Source organism: Ictidomys tridecemlineatus, chromosome 6, assembly GCF_052094955.1.
Source record: "Ictidomys tridecemlineatus isolate mIctTri1 chromosome 6, mIctTri1.hap1, whole genome shotgun sequence".
NCBI classification, from domain to species: Eukaryota; Metazoa; Chordata; class Mammalia; order Rodentia; family Sciuridae; genus Ictidomys; species Ictidomys tridecemlineatus.
The window spans coordinates 134,728,655-134,746,408 of record NC_135482.1 but is presented as its reverse complement, the minus strand read 5'-3'; the positions used below and the strand labels follow the sequence as shown (position 1 = coordinate 134,746,408).

Below are 17,754 nucleotides of genomic sequence, written 5' to 3'. Positions count from 1 at the left end.
CTTAGCCTGGATGAGCACACTATACAGGAAGATGCATGTTAATGTTTGCAGTGCAGGAGAATGAGAGTAAAGAGACAGCAGCCATGGGAGGTCCTGAGGGCTTACTGTGTGTCAGATTGCACTATCCAGCCTTCGTCCCCTAAATGATAAAGTATGAATTAACATATCCATTTTTGTCCTACAGTGTATTTAACTTCATGTATTGGGTTTCCAGATTTCCTTCATGCTTTGGTTCTGAACATTTTTTTCTGTCTTAGTGATTTTGTAGTTGTGCTCGGTCAAATAGTGTCCTTTCTATTTGTGTTCAAAGTGAATTTATATTCTCAAATTCACACAAATCAGTTTTATGTGTGGTCCTACTGTATTAGCTTTTCATTACTGTGACCAAAATACCTGACAAGAATGACTTAGAGGAACAAAAGTTTGTTTGGGGCTTATGGTTTCAGAAATCTTGCCTGAGGTGAGGCAGAACATTATGGTAGAAGGCAAAGTGGAGGAAAGCTGTTCAACTCATGGAAGCCTTGGAAACAGAAAGAGAGGAAGGGGCCAGGAACAAGTAGAGTCCCCAAAGCCACAACCCCAGGGAAGATGGCTTGTCCCTGTAGCCATGCCAATAGTCAATTTGAATTATTAGTCAATCAAATGGATTAACCCACTGATGGGGTTATAGCTCTTATGATCTGATCTTTTCACCTCTGAACATTGCTGCATTACCCAACATGAGCTATTTAGGGCAACATTCAAGATCCACACCATAATACATACCTACTGAAATACATAGTACATAGATTGATTAATGTATTTTCACAAGTGCACTCATATGTATGAAATTTATTCTTTAATCCTTAATAAAACTTTGGAGAGCACTAATGCTTTCTCAAAGAAAAAATTAGAAGCATTTCAAATTTAGTGTATTTTGATTAATTAAACATGATAAAACTTACCTCATTCTTACCACAGATATTGAATGAATGTATCCTACATGCCTTGTGCTGTGTCAGTGTGTTTTCCTTAAAGGCAGCATATAGCTTGTGAGGGAGATAAGCTAAGGATGCATGAACCCATACTGTATAACATGAAGCTGAGTGTTAACTACCATGAAAGATATATAAATAAAGCATTAGAGCATTATTCTCTAGGTAATAGTCTTCCACTTGGAGAAAGTGTTCCTATCTGTTCCATATCAGCACTGTCCTATCCTTCTTGCAGTTGCTCTAGTGCTTGAGCTATAATATCCTTAACACATTTATGAAGCAATTAGCATCGATTGGCCTTCATTTTTAGGATCAGCAAACAAATCAGATATAATTCCTATTTTATAATCTTACAGGGAAAATCAGGTGAAATGTAAATAACTATACATCTCAGGTGATAGTAAATGCTATGTAGAAAAGAGGTTAGGGATAGGTAAGTCTGGAAGAGGGGCTAAGTAACATTTCTGCAGTTGACTGGAAGCTAGAGAGAAGCCATGTAGATGTTTAAGTGAAGAGTATTCTAGGCTGATTGAAGGGCATGGGGAGAAGGAAGAAGCCTGAACATGAGCAGCGAGGCCATTTGGCAGGAGGAGAGTGAGTGAAGTGTGGTAGATATGATCCTGGAGAGGTGGATAGGAGCACGTAGCATCAGACCTTGTGGGTCTTGGAAGAACCTGCTTTTAACTTGAGTTAGATGGGAAGAAGATGGTGAGTGCTGAATAGGGTATGCCATTACCTGGGTGCAACCTGAAAAGATCTCTCTGGCTGTTGTGTTGAGAATAAAGTGTTGTGCAGGGAGGTTATTATGAATCTCCAGATGGGAGATGTGTTGGCATGGTCCAGGTAGTGATGGTGGAGGAGGAAGAATACTAGAGATATTTAGAGGGTAAAGCACGGAAGGATGGGAGATGAGGAAAGTGAAAGATGAACAGGTTGTGAAGTGAGCAATGTTATTACTCTGTGACAAGTTACATTTGAGATGCCTGTTAGACTTCAAGTGGGGAACTGAGTTTAATCCAGCAGATATTTTGAGTTTTTTTTTTTTTTTAAAGGGATATATATCAGAGAAGAGCTTTTGAGTTGGAGAGAGCATTTGAGGAAAGGCGTTCTTTGGGTGATAATAGAAGCATCTCCTTTGGAAGTCTAGGTAAAGGTTGACTGTTCTCTGATCTAGGGCGTTGGCAGTAGAGATGGAAAGAAAGAGATACTGAATGAGAATACTTGATAACTAATTGAAAGAGAGGAAAAGGGAGAATCAAAAGTGGAAAATGGTTCTTGGGTTTCAAATATGAATGATTTGGTGGGAGGTACCACCTTTCACCATGGCAAGAGGAAAAGCAGGTTTAAATTTGGCTACATTAACAATAACCATGTGTTCAGTGTGTTACAGTTTACAATATCCATTGAAGATATTATTTCAACTGGCCCTTTTACAGTTAAGGTGCTTAGGTGAGATCCATGCAGAAGTGATTATTAAATGAGCAGTTAGAAATGAGTCAAAGGAGGGGACAGATCCAAAGTTGTAGACCAAAGAGTCATTTGCATGGAAGTTGAATTCCTGAGTTAGCTAAAAGCAAGCTATTATGAGGAAAGCATGGTGGCAGAACTATGGGGAAGGCAAAGTTTAGGTGACCAAGATGAGGTAGAGTTACTTCAGTAACTAAAAGTGTATTCAGTTACAGTGAAATGAACCCAGAAGCACAATAGGAAAAGACATTCAGGGTACTGCACCTTTAAAAAAAACAAAAAACCTCCCCCTCCCTCCACCTCCCCCCTCTCATATTTCTGACTGCTTTTCAGTATTCAGACTTGACCTCTTCTTTCCTGGGAGACCTTTCTTACACCCTTTTTTCTCTGGTGTAGTTAACGGGAACATACTGACAGCAGACATGTGCCTGTGACCTCCTCCGTTCTGCCCATTGCTTTCTTGCCTGACTGAACTCTTCAGAGCTAAACCTCAGCAAAATCTTGTGCAGGGGTTGCAAGTTAAACGCAGAAACACTGCTTTAATCAAGGAGATGGCAACTGAGGTGGTTCTAACTGGCTACCAGAAACTACCCGTGGTCCTTTGAGAGCAAGTCTAGTTCTGTGGTGGGAAGGTCTTATTAGAATCATTGAGAAGTAGAAGCACATCTAGTCATGGTATTGAACTTGAGGAGAAAATATCAGGTAATCACTAAATTATTTAGTGAGTGCCCAGAAAATGCAGCCAAACCTTCATAGCTTATCTTTAGGGAAGTAGAAAATAGGTGATTCTGGTGACTGGTACTTTTGTTTCTAAAGTTATCCATTTGTGCATTGATGCCTCCAAGTCTGAATGTTGGAAGAATAATAATAATAATAATAATAATAATAATAATAATAATAATGTTTGTTGTTGTCAGACTTATACAGGGTTAATTTGGCCATTTTGTGTGTGTGGGGTGGAGGGAGAACAAAAAAATTCACACCCAAGTTGAGTACTAGGCTCTTGTTTCTGCATTTTGGAAAAATACCATTTATCTCTCCAGAGCTATTTTCGGTGATACTATCGCCGAAAGTGTCTAGGTGGTACAGAAGAAATTTAGGTGGAATTTCCAAATATAAGCCCAGCCTTCATTTTGACCTTAAGACCAGACATGCAAACCTTCGTGACTGTGGGTGTTTTTATTCTAGGAGTAAGTCCATGAGTGACGTCAGCGCAGAGGATGTTCAGAACTTGCGTCAATTGCGTTATGAGGAGATGCAGAAAATAAAATCACAATTGAAAGAACAAGATCAGAAATGGCAGGATGTGAGTATTATTAAATTGGGAAATGGAGAACATGCATTTGCTTTTCTTGAAAGAGAGTCAATATATTTGAGAGAGAGTTTTTCTTGCTATTTATAGCATTCAGTTCTGGAGAAAGTTGCACCAATGAGTTTTGAGCCTGTTTTACCTGTGACTATTGCATATCCTAAAGACCACTGGTAAAAGTAAGAGAATATTTAGTTCTTAATATTCTCTGTGAGTTTTCAAAAAATACAAAGCTGCTTCCTTGCAGCAGAGTGGGCTTATTTTCTGGCTTTTGTGGTTGAGTTGGGGTAAAACTGTTAATTATGCTTTTGATAGGAAAAGACCTTGCTCAAGATTGGGATTGGTCTAACATAGCTCTTGGCATTAGTAGGGAGAGATGAAAGGGTTATTAAAATGTATTAAGGAGATTGGGGAAAAATTAACCAAGAGTGATATTTTGGCTGAAGAAGGCATTATCTAGTATGAATCAAAATGAGATGTTTTAGTTTTGATTCTAAAGTATAAAGTATAATTTTTAAATTTTTTGAATGGAGTAATTGTTATAAATGGAAAGAATAATAAGAACAAAAACAGATAAGTTATACATAGTTTGAGGACAACTTTATGGTAAGAGAGTTGAATAGTAGCATGAACAAACTGGCCAGATATAGTAAATCTTAATTTTTAAAGGAATTAAAATATTTGTAATGATGATGAAGCCTGTCTTGACTTCAGTTTCAAATTCCAATGCCTCTTTTATTGGGAACTTAATTTAATTGTCAAGAAACAGTAACTCAATTTCACTTTGCCAAAATGCATGGTGAATATTTTGGTATGAAAATAAAAAGTATTGAGGGGTTTTTATCCATTAAGTCATATGAAAATTCATGCCTCTTATTGTCTAGGACTAAATGCACACTCCTTTTGTTCTTTATGGGAATAATTCATATTGATTTCAGGCTGTTTTAGAAGCAGGATAGTCCTGTCTACCCCCAAAGGGTATAAATCAAACTTTGCATGCCTTAGGGGTGAGGTTTGGCTTTGTCTGAGATCTTGGATGCACTTCTGTTTGGACAGGAATGCCTCTTGCAATCCTTAGCATGGGATTTCTCTGTTTGGAGACATAGAAAAGTTTGTACTTTTCAAAATGTTTTAAACCCCTAAGTGTCAGAACTAGCCTAGGCTATTAGGGAAATGCTAGGGGGAACCAGGATTAGGTTATCTGTCCTGATATTGCTAGCTCGGTTAAGCTTAACATTTCTAGGGATATGGGAAATAGCTATTAGCTTGTGGCTACCTGATCTTCCATATTCCCTTGACCCATTTGAAGTGTACGCTCTTTGACATCCTATATATGAGTCTCCCCTGGCCAGTGAAGCAAATTTGAAGACTTTGCAAATTCTCCCCATATGGAAGTAAAATTAAACCCTCTTTATATAAGACCCCCACTCTCCCATGCAATCTTGTCACACTCATTACTGAACTTTATTCACTTGTGTTTCTCTCTCTTCCAGGCTGAGTTTCTTGAGGGGAACAACATCTTATTCATATGTGTTTATAGGGATGGAGCTCCTGTTAAAGGAGACTATTCTGCACCTGCACTTACCTGGTGCAGTTAACACATTGTTTCCATTGTACTAGAAAACATATCCTTTCACATAACAGCTAGGTTTTTGGAGTAAGACAAAAATGAATTTGTAACAGTTCCTGATCTGCCTAATTTGACACCTAATTACACGCATTTAGCATTCTCTCTGAACTGGCCAATTTTGTTTCTGGGAAAACAAAAACAGGAACTATCTTATTAGGTCAGTTTTTTCAGAGAGATGCATGAGATAAAGGCTTGGTACAGAAACACCAGCTATAAAAAGCAAAATTGGGGCACCTTGGCACAAATGGGAGTAAATGGCTTTGGTGATGTAACAGGATCCTCTGGCGCACTCTCACTGCTAAGGGTGTGTAGGAACTCAGGTATGACCCGGCTGATGTGATTTTCTGTCAGGACCTTGCAAGATGGAAAGATCGTCGGAAAAGTTACACTTCAGATCTACAGAAGAAAAAAGAAGAGAGAGAAGAAATTGAAAAGCAAGCACTTGAGAAGTCTGAGAGAAGCTCCAAGACGTTTAAGGAAATGCTGCAGGACAGGTAACAGGGCCGAATAGACAGGTCATGGTTGGAGATGCTGGTGTTAGAAATGGAGGTTTTGTGTAAGTGTGGTGTGGTATGTGTTTACCCATTTTAAACTTAATCATGTATGGAATGAAACATCTAGGATTTTGCTCTGTAGTTTAAAAAATGCTAAAATAATGATTTGAATTAGCAAAAGGAATGAGTATTCAATATAGGTGGACAGTATTTCTTTTTTTTCCACATTGTACATTCACACACAAAGTGAAGCTATTGGCTGTATTTGGTGCAGAAAATATACTACTTTTTGCCCTTTTAAAGTGAACTTAGGAATGGAATGGGCAAATAAAATCAGCTCTCACTTTTAACTGAATTGTATAAAATACAACAAAGTTTTTTTTTCTGTTTTAGTGATAGAATATAAATTTTATCTTAAAGGAAGTCTTATATAAGCATTAATGTATGGGTTTATTTATTCTTTGCATTGCAGCATAGCAGGGTAAAGGTCAAATTTAAGCTCTCCTGTAAAGCAGTTACTATGTGAAATCTTAGGATATTTATAGGCTCTGGAGAAGGCAAATATGCTTTAAGAATAATGTCAAAGAGGAAATATGCTGCCAGGTGAAATTAAACAAAGCTCCTTTGTGTCTGAACAGCCAACGATTAACAATTTCCTTTCCTTAAATGCAACACAATTAGCCTTACTAAATGTTAGATGAGCATGTTTCATCAATGCTTTAAAAATGAATAGTTACTTTTAGTCTGTTATTGTTATCCATGGAATTTCTATCAAGCTGCATGAAACAATGACTGGATCTTCATTAAAGCTTGTGCTTTGTCCTCTTTTACTAATATGTTATAAATTTTATATAGCAAATAGTTCACAATGCTGTCAAGGAATTCACAGATTTGGAGGGTTCAAATTGATTGTCAGTCATTTATTTATATATAGTGTTTCAAATTTGGAAACCTATAGCTTTTGGATAAAATTTTATGAATAGCCCCTTGTTAAAATTTCCTTGTTAAACTATGATCTCCCCCAAAAGTAATATCTTTATGAAAAAGTAATAGAGAGCCTGTTTAATAATAAAAAAATGAACTTCTTATAACCTTTGTTAGTTGGGGCATTAAAAAATTATACATCACCACACTCTGATAGTGTTATGTTGATTATTTTGTTAAGTGTCAGTGGTGTTTTTAGTCCTAGATGACTTAAATTTTAATTACAGCCCCTCCACTTCTGGTGTCAAATGCCTAACCTTGTTGTGATGGTGTGTCTCTCTCTGTGAAGGGAATCTCGAAATCAAAAGTCTACAATTACATCTAGGAGGATGTATTCCTCTGACGATGTTTTGAGTGATGAAGAGCTACCTGCTACGCTGACTCAGTCCGAAGCCAGTTACCAGAGCGAGAGAGTGGAAGAAGAGGGAACAACACGTCCTCCTGAGACTCCTAAAGAAGAGCCTATAACTTTTATGGAAAGACAGGACAGTGTAGCACCTGAAGTTCAGTTTCCTTCTACAAGCTCTGCAGAACACCCAGCCTCTTTGTCTTCTCAGCGTTCCCTGAGTATGCAAATAGAGTCAACTCGAGTTTCATCTTCTCTCCCCAGAAGTTACCAGAAAACTGATACAGCCAGGTTAACATCTGTGGTCACACCGAGACCTTTTGGCACACAGTCAAGGGGAATCTCATCACTCCCTAGATCCTTCACGGTAAAAATGTCTCTTAGTGTATTTAGTCTATTCTGAAGAGCAAAAAGTTGGGGAACTTTAAATTCAGTGAAAGTAGAGAGGATACATTTTAAATGATCAAATAAGAGAAATGCTAAAGCAGTGCATTTATTGTTTTCAACTACTATTTTTTTTTCAAATACATTTTTTTATGCTGAGGTTGTAGCACAATAGTAGAATACTTGCCTAGTGTACATGGTACTCTGGGTTCAACCCATCACACTGCAAAAAAAAGTCAGATACTGCTTTTGTAAAGTATGAGGTTGAACAATATGAAATTGCCAGTAGCTACCTCTTTTCAACATATAAAACAGCAATTTTCTGGAGTTTAACCTAAGTATTTTAGGAGTTTATATACAGATTGCTATTTTATCCTTATTTCTCACATTAGAACTTGATATGTTTGAATAAAATTATTAAAATAGTTTATTCCAAGATACATATTTCTGTTGGGATTTTGAAGGATAAACAATATTGCGGCATTTTTTCTCATAATGAATTATCACACATCCAGCATGTTTATCTGAATTATGTGAAAGGAAGCAATACAGTCTTAACATTAATATGCAAAGTCCTATTAGTTCTGCCAATGTACAGTCTTACAATAGAGAAGAGAAAAAAAATATAACTTAAAACAAATGGAGTATTTGAGGTGAGGTGAACCTGCCAGGAAACCTGTGATCATTATATTAAGGAAAGTATAGGCATATTGACAACATAAAAATTAAATTGAGGGCTGGAATTGTGGCTCATTGGTAGGGTGCTTGCCTAGCATGTTGAAGCACTGGGTTTGATTCTCAGCACTGCATATAAATAAACAAAGTAAATCCATTAACAACTAAAAAAAATAAATTGATATGATGGACGTCATTATCATGGTTAAGATGATTGATGGAGTCAAGAAAACTATTATAGATGAAGGGTCAGTATCTCTAAAGTATAAAATTTTTTCATACTTTGGTAAAGGGAAGATAAATAATAGAAAAATTGATATAGAAAACATGGCAAATATAAGGGCAAGGAAATTTAAATGGCTGATAACATAAAACACATAGAAGCATGTTTGGTCTCATTGGAGCAAGAGTGAGATGTATAAACTTCCACCCACCAGACTGACAAAGATTTAGAAGGCCGAAAATGTCTAGTGCTGGTTAAGATGCAGAGAAATAGGCATTCTAACATTCCTAAATTTTAGAAATTATATATATGTTCATATAAAATATATGATATATGCATATATATGATATATATGTAGATGCAAATTTTGATCATTATAATTAATCTAGCAAAATTGTGTAGGGGGAGTTCCCACTATAAAGAGCTATGGGATTTTGTTGTGATATTTTTTAGAAGTGACAAAAAACGTTGAACAATTTTAAAGTTTTGAATTATTGCCATCTACACTATGAGATTTTCAACAATTTAAAGAATTAATTTAGGGTTCTAGGGGTATCAGTTTAAAGTTTTGTCTGTTGGCCTTGAGTAATGTAAACAAGCAGAGCAAGTTTCAGAAATTTGTATGAAATCCTATATTATAACAATAATTCTTCTTTATAAAAGTATATATCTGTTGGTGTGAAAGAATGCCAAGCTTTTAGCAATGCTTTGCTGTGTGAGGTATATTTTACTTTTGTAGGTTTAACATGTAAATGTTTTTTAAGCAGAAAATAAAGCTAACAGAATATCAAGTTTAAAACAGTGTTTCCTATTTAGATGGATGATGGCTGGAAGTATAATGGAGATGTGGAAGGTAGTAAGAGAATTCAAAATAATTCATTCAACACACCTGCCCAGAAGCCTGACAATAGCCAGTTGGCCTCAAGCTCATCCAGCAAGAGCGAGGCAGCTGCAGGAGAAGGTGTGGTGAGGTTGCCCTCTCCTACACCGACCTTCTCATCTTTCTCCCAAGACCATACTGCCACTTCTAAAGCCACATTATCTTCAATGTCAGGCCCAAACTCAGTGTCTGAGTTGGGAGAAGGAAGAAATTCACCACAAAGAGAGGTCTCCGGGTCCCAGGTGAGTTTGAGAAGGCTGTTATCATTGCAGCTCAGGCACCTAAGTATTTATTTCTGGAAGCCATATTACTGACTGTTGAGTCTAGCTGGTAACATACAAAATGATATTATGTTTATTTGTGACTCTTCCAGCTAACCCTTGTGATCTCTTTGTGTGAAAACCTAATGGACCAGTCTCCTTGGGGTTTGTCTGGTATTTTCTCTCAAGTTCACATTTCAGCAAGAGTCACTTGGAAGGTTTTAGATACAGATATGATGTACACGTGGGTAAGCTTAGCCTCTTCCCAGGGAAGCTAACTGGCCAGAAGGAGAAATCTGTGCGCATGATATATGCTAGCCTCTAAGAACATAGCAGTTTTTCCCTCTTTTATCTTAACCTCCTACTGACTTTTAATATTAATTTCTACTTTAGAATGTGCAGAAGTTTGGGTTGTGCATTATCTCTTAATGGAATATTGAGGCTTAGTTAGAGTACAATGATTGTGATCTTTAACATTCGGAGTCCAAACAAAATATGCCATCAGATGAAAATTTGTTGTTTTTCCTATTTAAAATCCTGATGGAGGGGCTGAGGATATGGCTCAGTGGCAGAGCACTTGTCTAGCATGTGTGAGTCACTGGGTTTGATTCTCAACATTGCATATAAATAAGTAAAATTAAAGGTCCATTGACAACTAAAAAAATGTTAAAAAACCCTTATGGTTAACTTTTAAGAGAATTATGTAATAAATGCTCTTTTTAGTGAAACATACTAAAAGTATTTGCAATCAAACAGAAAGCTTTTCTCTTTTAGAAAAAAATCTCATTAAGCAACTTGTTAGTTGTAAGAACCCTTTAGCATGGAGGAACTTTGTGGTTCTTTGGCTTGGTCTGGAACTCTCTTATCTAGCTGAATGAAAGACCAAGTATATGACTTGGGGTAAGTAAGTATTGTTAGATTTTTATTTGTATAGAAAAGCTTTAAAAACTTAAAATAAAATTTCCTTTTTAAATTTTCTGATTATAAGGTACTATATGCCTAAGAAAAATTGGAAGTATATGAAGAATAAAGAATAAAAATCTCTCAGGGGCTGGGTAGAGCGCTTGCCTTGCTCATGCAAGACCCTGGGTTCGATCTGCAGTACTACATACAAAAATAAATAAGTGAAATAAAAGTATTGTGTCCAACTACAACTAAAAAATAAATGTTAAAAAAAAAATCTCTCTTGGGGCTGGAATTGTGGCTCAGCTGTAGAGCGCTTGCCTAGGATGGGCGGGACCCGGGTTCGATTCTCAGCACCACATAAAAATAAAGGCATTATGTTGTGTCCATCTACAAAAAAGATTCAAATTCTCTCTCTCTCTCTCTCTCTCTCTTTAAAAAAAAATCTCATAATTCTGTCATTAAGAAATAATCACTGTTAACATTTAGGGTTTTTTTTTCTTTCAATTTTTCCCATGCATATTTACAAACATGCCTAAAAGCAATTTCTTCAGCTTGCAAAATTATTAATTGTAAATTATTTTCTTATAAGTAGTTGGAAATATGGAATTAGTATTATAGGTTTCAAGCGGAAAAGAACAATGGCCTGTATTATACTTGAGGGACATAAGGTACCAGTGGATGAATAATAAAAACAGAGGCAAGGTATCTTTTGTTTTATGGACTTGTATGTTTGCCTCCACCTATCAAACAACAATTGAATAGAACAGCCTGATTGATGTGTTGCTTGCAAGGTGATGGGACCTCCCTCAGGGTGGCAGCTGACAAGCCTCATCCAGGGATGAAAGAAAAGAAGCTACATGTGGTGTGTGGGTGTGTTCCAAGCTATTGCAGCTCAGAGGAGGCCAAATCCATGTGACATTGTTTCAGATATCATTAATAATGGATTTGTGCTCTTTTGCCACCAAACTCGAAATAGTATTCCACCAGGAAAAATTAGACTATTTTTAACCTTGGAACTCTTGGAATTCTTGAACATTGGTATATTTCATCTGGTGGTGTACCCATGTATGATGCTTTGGGTATTCATTTTTGTCCTAATGGAAAAGTAGCCTATGGAGTTTACTAACTTAGAGGATATGAAAGCCTGATGAGGAATATGTAAAGGACCTTGCACAACATTCTTCCAAACTTTCCTTCAAACTCCAGAACCTCTAGGTGTTCAGAGAACAGCAGAATCAAAAATAGTATGTGACTGAATATATAGATATTTTGGTAGATGGGTGAAAGGGTGTTCTTCTGATCTTCTTTCTCTTTCCCATCTTGCACTTTGCTGGTAGTGTGCTTGCATGTCTTTTTTCTACAGTCTCAATCAGAGTTCCTCCTGTCTATCCCAGCAGCCACTACCCTAATTCAGGTTTGTTTTATGCAAATGCATATGCTTTGGAAGTAGTCAGATGGTTGTACATTTCATATAAGACTGTTGATCAGATTCATTTGTCCTGATGTCAGGCTAGACTTAGTTATTTCTGTGCTCCAGAGAAACTGTATGATGTCAGCACCATCATTGTTACCCCAATTTTATAGTTGTGAAATTTGATGCATACAATGGTTGTGTTACTTGTCCAAGGCCATACATGATACCAAATGGTAGAGTTAGGATTTGAACCCAGGCAGTCTGATCCAAGATTGGTGACATCATGCTATGTCATAGGGAAGTGGGGGTGATTGAGTTACACAAGGAGAGCTGACATTTTTCTTGGGCACATCATATACTTTCTTGACACATTTTATTTGTTTTTATTATTACCCCATGTGAAAATGTTGGCCTCACCTATTCCTGCTGTTTTATGATCTTTTGTTCCTTCAGAGCCTAGGAGGACTGCTTCCTTCATGAATCACATCTCCCTAGTTGGAAATTGAACTGTGCAGTCCTAAAAGTTTGATTTGTTAGATTCTTCCTTGCTCCATATATTTAGGTGTTCCCTTTTCAGGGATAATTCTCTGTGCCTTCCATATAGGCTTTGTGTATCATTGGCAATTAATATTAATTTGAACTGCATTCAAGGCCTTGATTACTGCTGAAGTATGAATTTGATACAGATTGTAATTTAGTGTACTTATTGATTATTTAGTGTGGGAATTTAAAGATTAAGGAGTGTCTAAGGAATGTAAGCTTTGTGATGTTATAGAAAATTATTTTAAGAAAGCAGACTCTGCAGGTGAGACTTGTTAGGAACCCATCACAGAATTGTTGTTATAAGGTGGTTTATGCCATAAAGAAGGAAAAACATAATGAAGGAAAGAACTTAATGTGGCCTCATTTACAGTCTGCCCACAGGAATTCCCTTTCCCTCTCCATTGCTGAGATGGGATTTTTGTTTTCTCCCCTCTGTCCCCCACCCTTTCTGCCCCCTGCCCCATCTCCCTTACCAATCTGGACTGCCAGGGCCATTCTGGGGATGACCCAAGGAAAGAGAAGGCTTTCATAATTTTTCCCTAAAACTGCTTACAGGTTTCCTTTTTCTTTTCTGTCCTTTCAGAATTCTCTTATCTTATATCCAACAAAAAACCACTGCCCTTCTAAAACCTCTGCTCCAGACATTTTAAAAATAGTACCTTAAAGTAGGATGGTGGGTATGGAAGGAAGCAAGCTTTAGACACATCTCTTTCCTGATCTCAAGCCTGTAAGTGCCTGTTTTAAGTAGCCAGAGCTTTTCTTATCAATGGCTTTGTACCCAGCATTTTACTTGTCTTGTCATTTCATGAGACCCTGTTCCATAGGGTAGAAAGTAAGTCTGTCTTTCTCCCTATTAGCACTGTGCTTGCAACTGTAAATGGTTGTTGAATGTTGCATGAGTCAGCTGGGCTTTAGAGCTAAGTGTGTGAGAGTTAAATAGGATTTTCTTTAGTTGGGTTTTCTTTTAGTTTGGAAACTGTTTAGCCAGTGCATATGTCATATTTAATGTTGTTTCTATGGAAAAAGAAAATAATTACTAGGCATCAACTATGTGCCTTGGTACCTTTTAAATATTTTATTTAATCCCTTTAATAACCTTCAAAGTAGGTGGTGTTATCCTAGTTTTGCTAGTGAAGTACTTGAGATTTGAGTTATGTGACTTGCCCGAGGCTGGTAAAATGCTTAGGCCACATATATAATTTCTCTGATCCTAGATTTTTTATTAAAAAAGTTTTGTTTATTTATATATGACATCAGAATGCATTATAATTCTTATTACCATATAGAACACAATTTTTCATATCTCTGTATACAAAGTATGTTCACACCAATTTGTGTCTTCATACATGTACTTTGGATAATGATATTCATCACATTCCATCATTGCTAACCCCATGTCCCCTCCCTTCCTCTCCCACCCCTCTGTCCTAGAGTTTGTCTATTTCTCCCATGCTCCCCCTCCCTATCCACTATGAATCAGCCTCCTTATATCAGAGAAAACATTCAGCATTTGTTTTTTTGGGATTGGCTAACTTCACTTAGAATTATCTTCTCCAACTCCATCCATTTACTTGCAGTGCCATGATTTTATTCTCTTTTATTGCTGAGTAATATTCCATTGTATATATGTATGCCACATTTTTTTTATCCACTCATCTATTGAAGGGCATCTAGGTTGGTTTCACAGTTTAGTTATTGTGAATTGTGCTGCTATTAACATTGTTGTGGCTGTGTCCCTGTAGTATGCTGTTTTTAAGTCCTTTGGGTATAGACTGAGGAGAGGGATAGCTGAGTCAAATGGTGGTTCCATTCCCAGTTTTCCAAGGAATCTCCATACTGCTTTCCATATTGGCTGCACTAATTTGCAGTCCCACCAGCAGTATATGAGTGTACGTTTTTCCGCCATATCCTTGCCAACACTTATTGTTGTTTGTCTTCACAATAGCTGCCTTTCTGACTGGAGTGAGGTGAAATCTTAGAGTAGTTTTGATTTGCATTTCTCTAATTGCTAGTGATGATGAAAATTTTTTCATATATTTGTTGATTGATTGTATATTATCTTCTGAGAAGTGTCTGTTCATATCCTTGGCCCATTTATTGATGGGGTTATTTGTTTTTTTGAATGCTTAGCTTTTTGAGTTCTTTATACACCCAAGAGATTAGTGCTCTGTCTGAGGTGTGAGGGGTAAAGATTTGCTCTCAAGATGTAGGCTCTCTGTTTATCTCACAGATTGTTTCTTTTGCTGAGAAGAAACTTTTTAGTTTTGAGTTTATCCCATTTATTGATTATTGATTTTAATTCTTACTTCAAAGAAGTCCTATTAAGGAAGTTGGGTCCTAGTCCCACATGATGGAGATCAGGGCCTACTTTTTCTTCTATTAGACGCAGGGTCTCTGGTTTTATTCCTAGGTCTTTGATCCATTTGAGTTAAATTTTGTGTATGGTGAGAGAGGGGTTTAATCTCATTTTGTTGCGTATGGATTTCCAGTTTTCTCGGCACCATTTGTTGAGGAGGCTGTCTTTTCTCCAGTGGATGCTTTTGGTACCTTTGTCTAGTACAAGATAATTTTACTTTCGTGGGATAGTCTTTGTGTCTTCTATTCTGTATCATTGGTCTACCAGTCTGCTTTGGTGCCAATACCATGCTGCTTTTGTTACTGTTGCTCTATAATATAGTGAAAGGTCTGGAATAGTGAAGCCACCTGCTTTACTCTTTTTGCTAAGGATTGCTTTGGCTATTATGAGTCTCTTATTTTTCCAGATGAATTTTATGACTGCTTTTTCTATTTCTATGAGGAATGTCATTGGGATTTTGATTGGAATTGCATTAAATCTGTATAGTGCTTTTGGTAGTATTGTCATTTTGACAATATTAATTCTGCCTATTCAATAGCAAGGTAGATTTTTCCATCTTCTGTGGTCTTCTTTGATTTCTTTTTTTTTTAGGGTTCTGTAATTTTTATTATATAGATCTTTCACCTCTTTTGTTGAGATGATTCCCAAGTATTTTATTTATTTATTTTGAGGCTAATGTAAATGGGGTAGTTTTCCTTATTTACCTTTCAGAGGATTTGTCACTGATATACAGAAATGCCTTTGATTTATGGGTGTTAATTTTTATATCCTACTACTTTGCTGGTCCTAAATTTTTTAATTAAATATATTTTTAATTGTAGATGGACATAATGCCTATCTTCCTACCTTTCTTCCTTCCTTTTAATGTGGTGCTGAGGATCGAACCCAGTACCTCACATGTGCTAATAAGCAAGTACTCTACCACTGAGTCACAACACCAGCCCTCTGATCCTAAATTTAAATATATATGTGTGTGTGTATATATATATATAAAATACTTATGAAAAATATAAAATGAGAACTGCCTTATATATTATTAAAACACCAAATGTTGACTTATTTTACTTTGGATATTTTTTAGAATTTTAGAACTGGTAGGAATTGAGATATCTTCTGGTCCATAAAGATAAAATCATTTTGAGGAAAGGTGGTATATTTTTGCTGAAAATTAAACCATAACTGAGTCTATATCTAAAATGCAGGATTTAAAATCTATCAAATAGGCAATAGGAGCTACCAGCAGTTTTAAAATTGGGTTTGATATAATAATCAAATGTTCTGTGACTGATGTTCTGGCCGCTGTGGGGAAGGTAGAGGAGACGTGCAGGGGGCTGGAGAGATAGTTAGGAGGTGACCACAGGAGATGGGGAACCAAGTCTGAACTAAGATGACAGCCGGAGGGAGGGTGGGAAGGATGGAGCATTTCAGGTGGATTTATGGGTTGTGAACTTGATATTACTTTATTAAAAATCATGTGTGTGGGGCTGGGGTTGTGGCTTAGTGGTAGTGCACTTGTCCAGTATGCGAGTGGCCCCTGGGTTTAATTCCCAGCACCACATATAAGTAAATAAAATAAAAGGCCATCAACAACTTAAAAAAAAAAAGTTCAAAAAACATCGTGTGTGTGTGTGTGTGTGTGTGTGTGTGTGTGTGTGTTGGAAAGTGTGTGGTTTGTTGTGTGAAGTTTGGGGAAGCCAGAAGAACAGGGCCTAGGAAGAATCCAGTGTTTTTAACTCAGGCAACTGGTAGTTAGTGATGCAGTTACCCAAGATTTGAAAAACAAGAAGTGGAAGAGCTGGTTTGGGGAGGAAGATAATGAATTTTAATTTTAGAACTGTTGGATTTAAACCATGGTTGGATTCATGGCAGTTAATGCTTTTTCTCAAACATGTAGTGAAAATGGTTAGAGGGCAATTGGGGAACAACAGCAAAATGAAAGTAGGAGAGAAAGAAGAGGAGCAGCCTATGGGGAACAGAGAAGTGGCCACAGAGATGTGGTGGGGGAACAAGAGAAACTGGGGTAGTGGGCGACTTAGAAGACTCTTTCCCAAAAGTAGAGATCCTTGGCAGTGCCTGGTGTGAAGCCTGAGGTGGCATGGAATGAAGACTGAAGAGGGCTTTGGCTGCAGGATAAGCTTGGAAGGCATTGTGTAAATCGGTAGGGGTGGAAACACCACCTGCCTCTTTGGAAGGAGAATGGTGTGGAGGATGGAGGAAAAGATTTAGATGTCTCTTTGGTGAGAGAAATTATCCCTGGGCCATAATTTGATGGTTGTTTACCTCAGCTTTCTGTCATTGTGACAAATAACCTGAGATACCTGAAAAGGAGGAAAGGTTTATTTTGACTCATGTTTTCAGTGGTTTAGTCTATGGTCATTGGCCATGTCACTTTGGGTCTGTGGTAAGACAGATTATCATGTTTGGTAGGGGTGTATGGTGGACCCAAGTTGCAAGTTACTTTGTAGCAGTGTGAAAGCCAAGAAAGAGAGAGGAGGGGCTGGGTCCCTATTGTCCCTCAAGGTGATGCTCCCAATAACCTAGCTTCCTGTAGCTAGCCCCACCTCCTAAAAGCTCTGCTACCTCCCAATGACACCACAAGCTAATGTCCAAATATTTAACTCATGAGCCTTTGGGGGAACATTCCAGTTCCAAACTGTTGCCGTGTTTTATCCCACTAAATCCCTGAAAGACACTAAAGAACCACATGGACACCAATCCAAAGATTGTGTTTCCTCTGTCGTTCCTGACTTTACAATCCAAATCTATTTTTAGTGTTCATTTTCTCAAATAAATAGGCTTCCTTTAAGTCAACAAATTTGTCTCATTGAAAAAGTCAGAATAGTTTTGTACTTGATAAAATGTAAGATTGACTCTGTTCTTTATTAATTCCCTTCTGTGGTGACATGAGA

At 37.2% G+C, this 17,754-nt stretch overlaps 1 protein-coding gene across 18 annotated transcripts in view; it reads left to right on the top strand.

The window, feature by feature from the left end:
- The window catches only part of Lmo7 (LIM domain 7), a 208,227-nt gene that overhangs the window by 163,094 nt on the left and 27,379 nt on the right, over positions 1-17,754 (top strand). For all 18 annotated transcript variants that reach the window (XM_078015778.1, XM_040281389.2, XM_078015772.1 and 15 more), the window contains 4 exons: positions 3,630-3,747; positions 5,732-5,874; positions 7,148-7,571; positions 9,303-9,608. In XM_078015778.1, the coding sequence (XP_077871904.1) occupies positions 3,630-3,747; positions 5,732-5,874; positions 7,148-7,571; positions 9,303-9,608 (991 nt within the window). The remainder of the gene's footprint in view (positions 1-3,629; positions 3,748-5,731; positions 5,875-7,147; positions 7,572-9,302; positions 9,609-17,754) is intronic.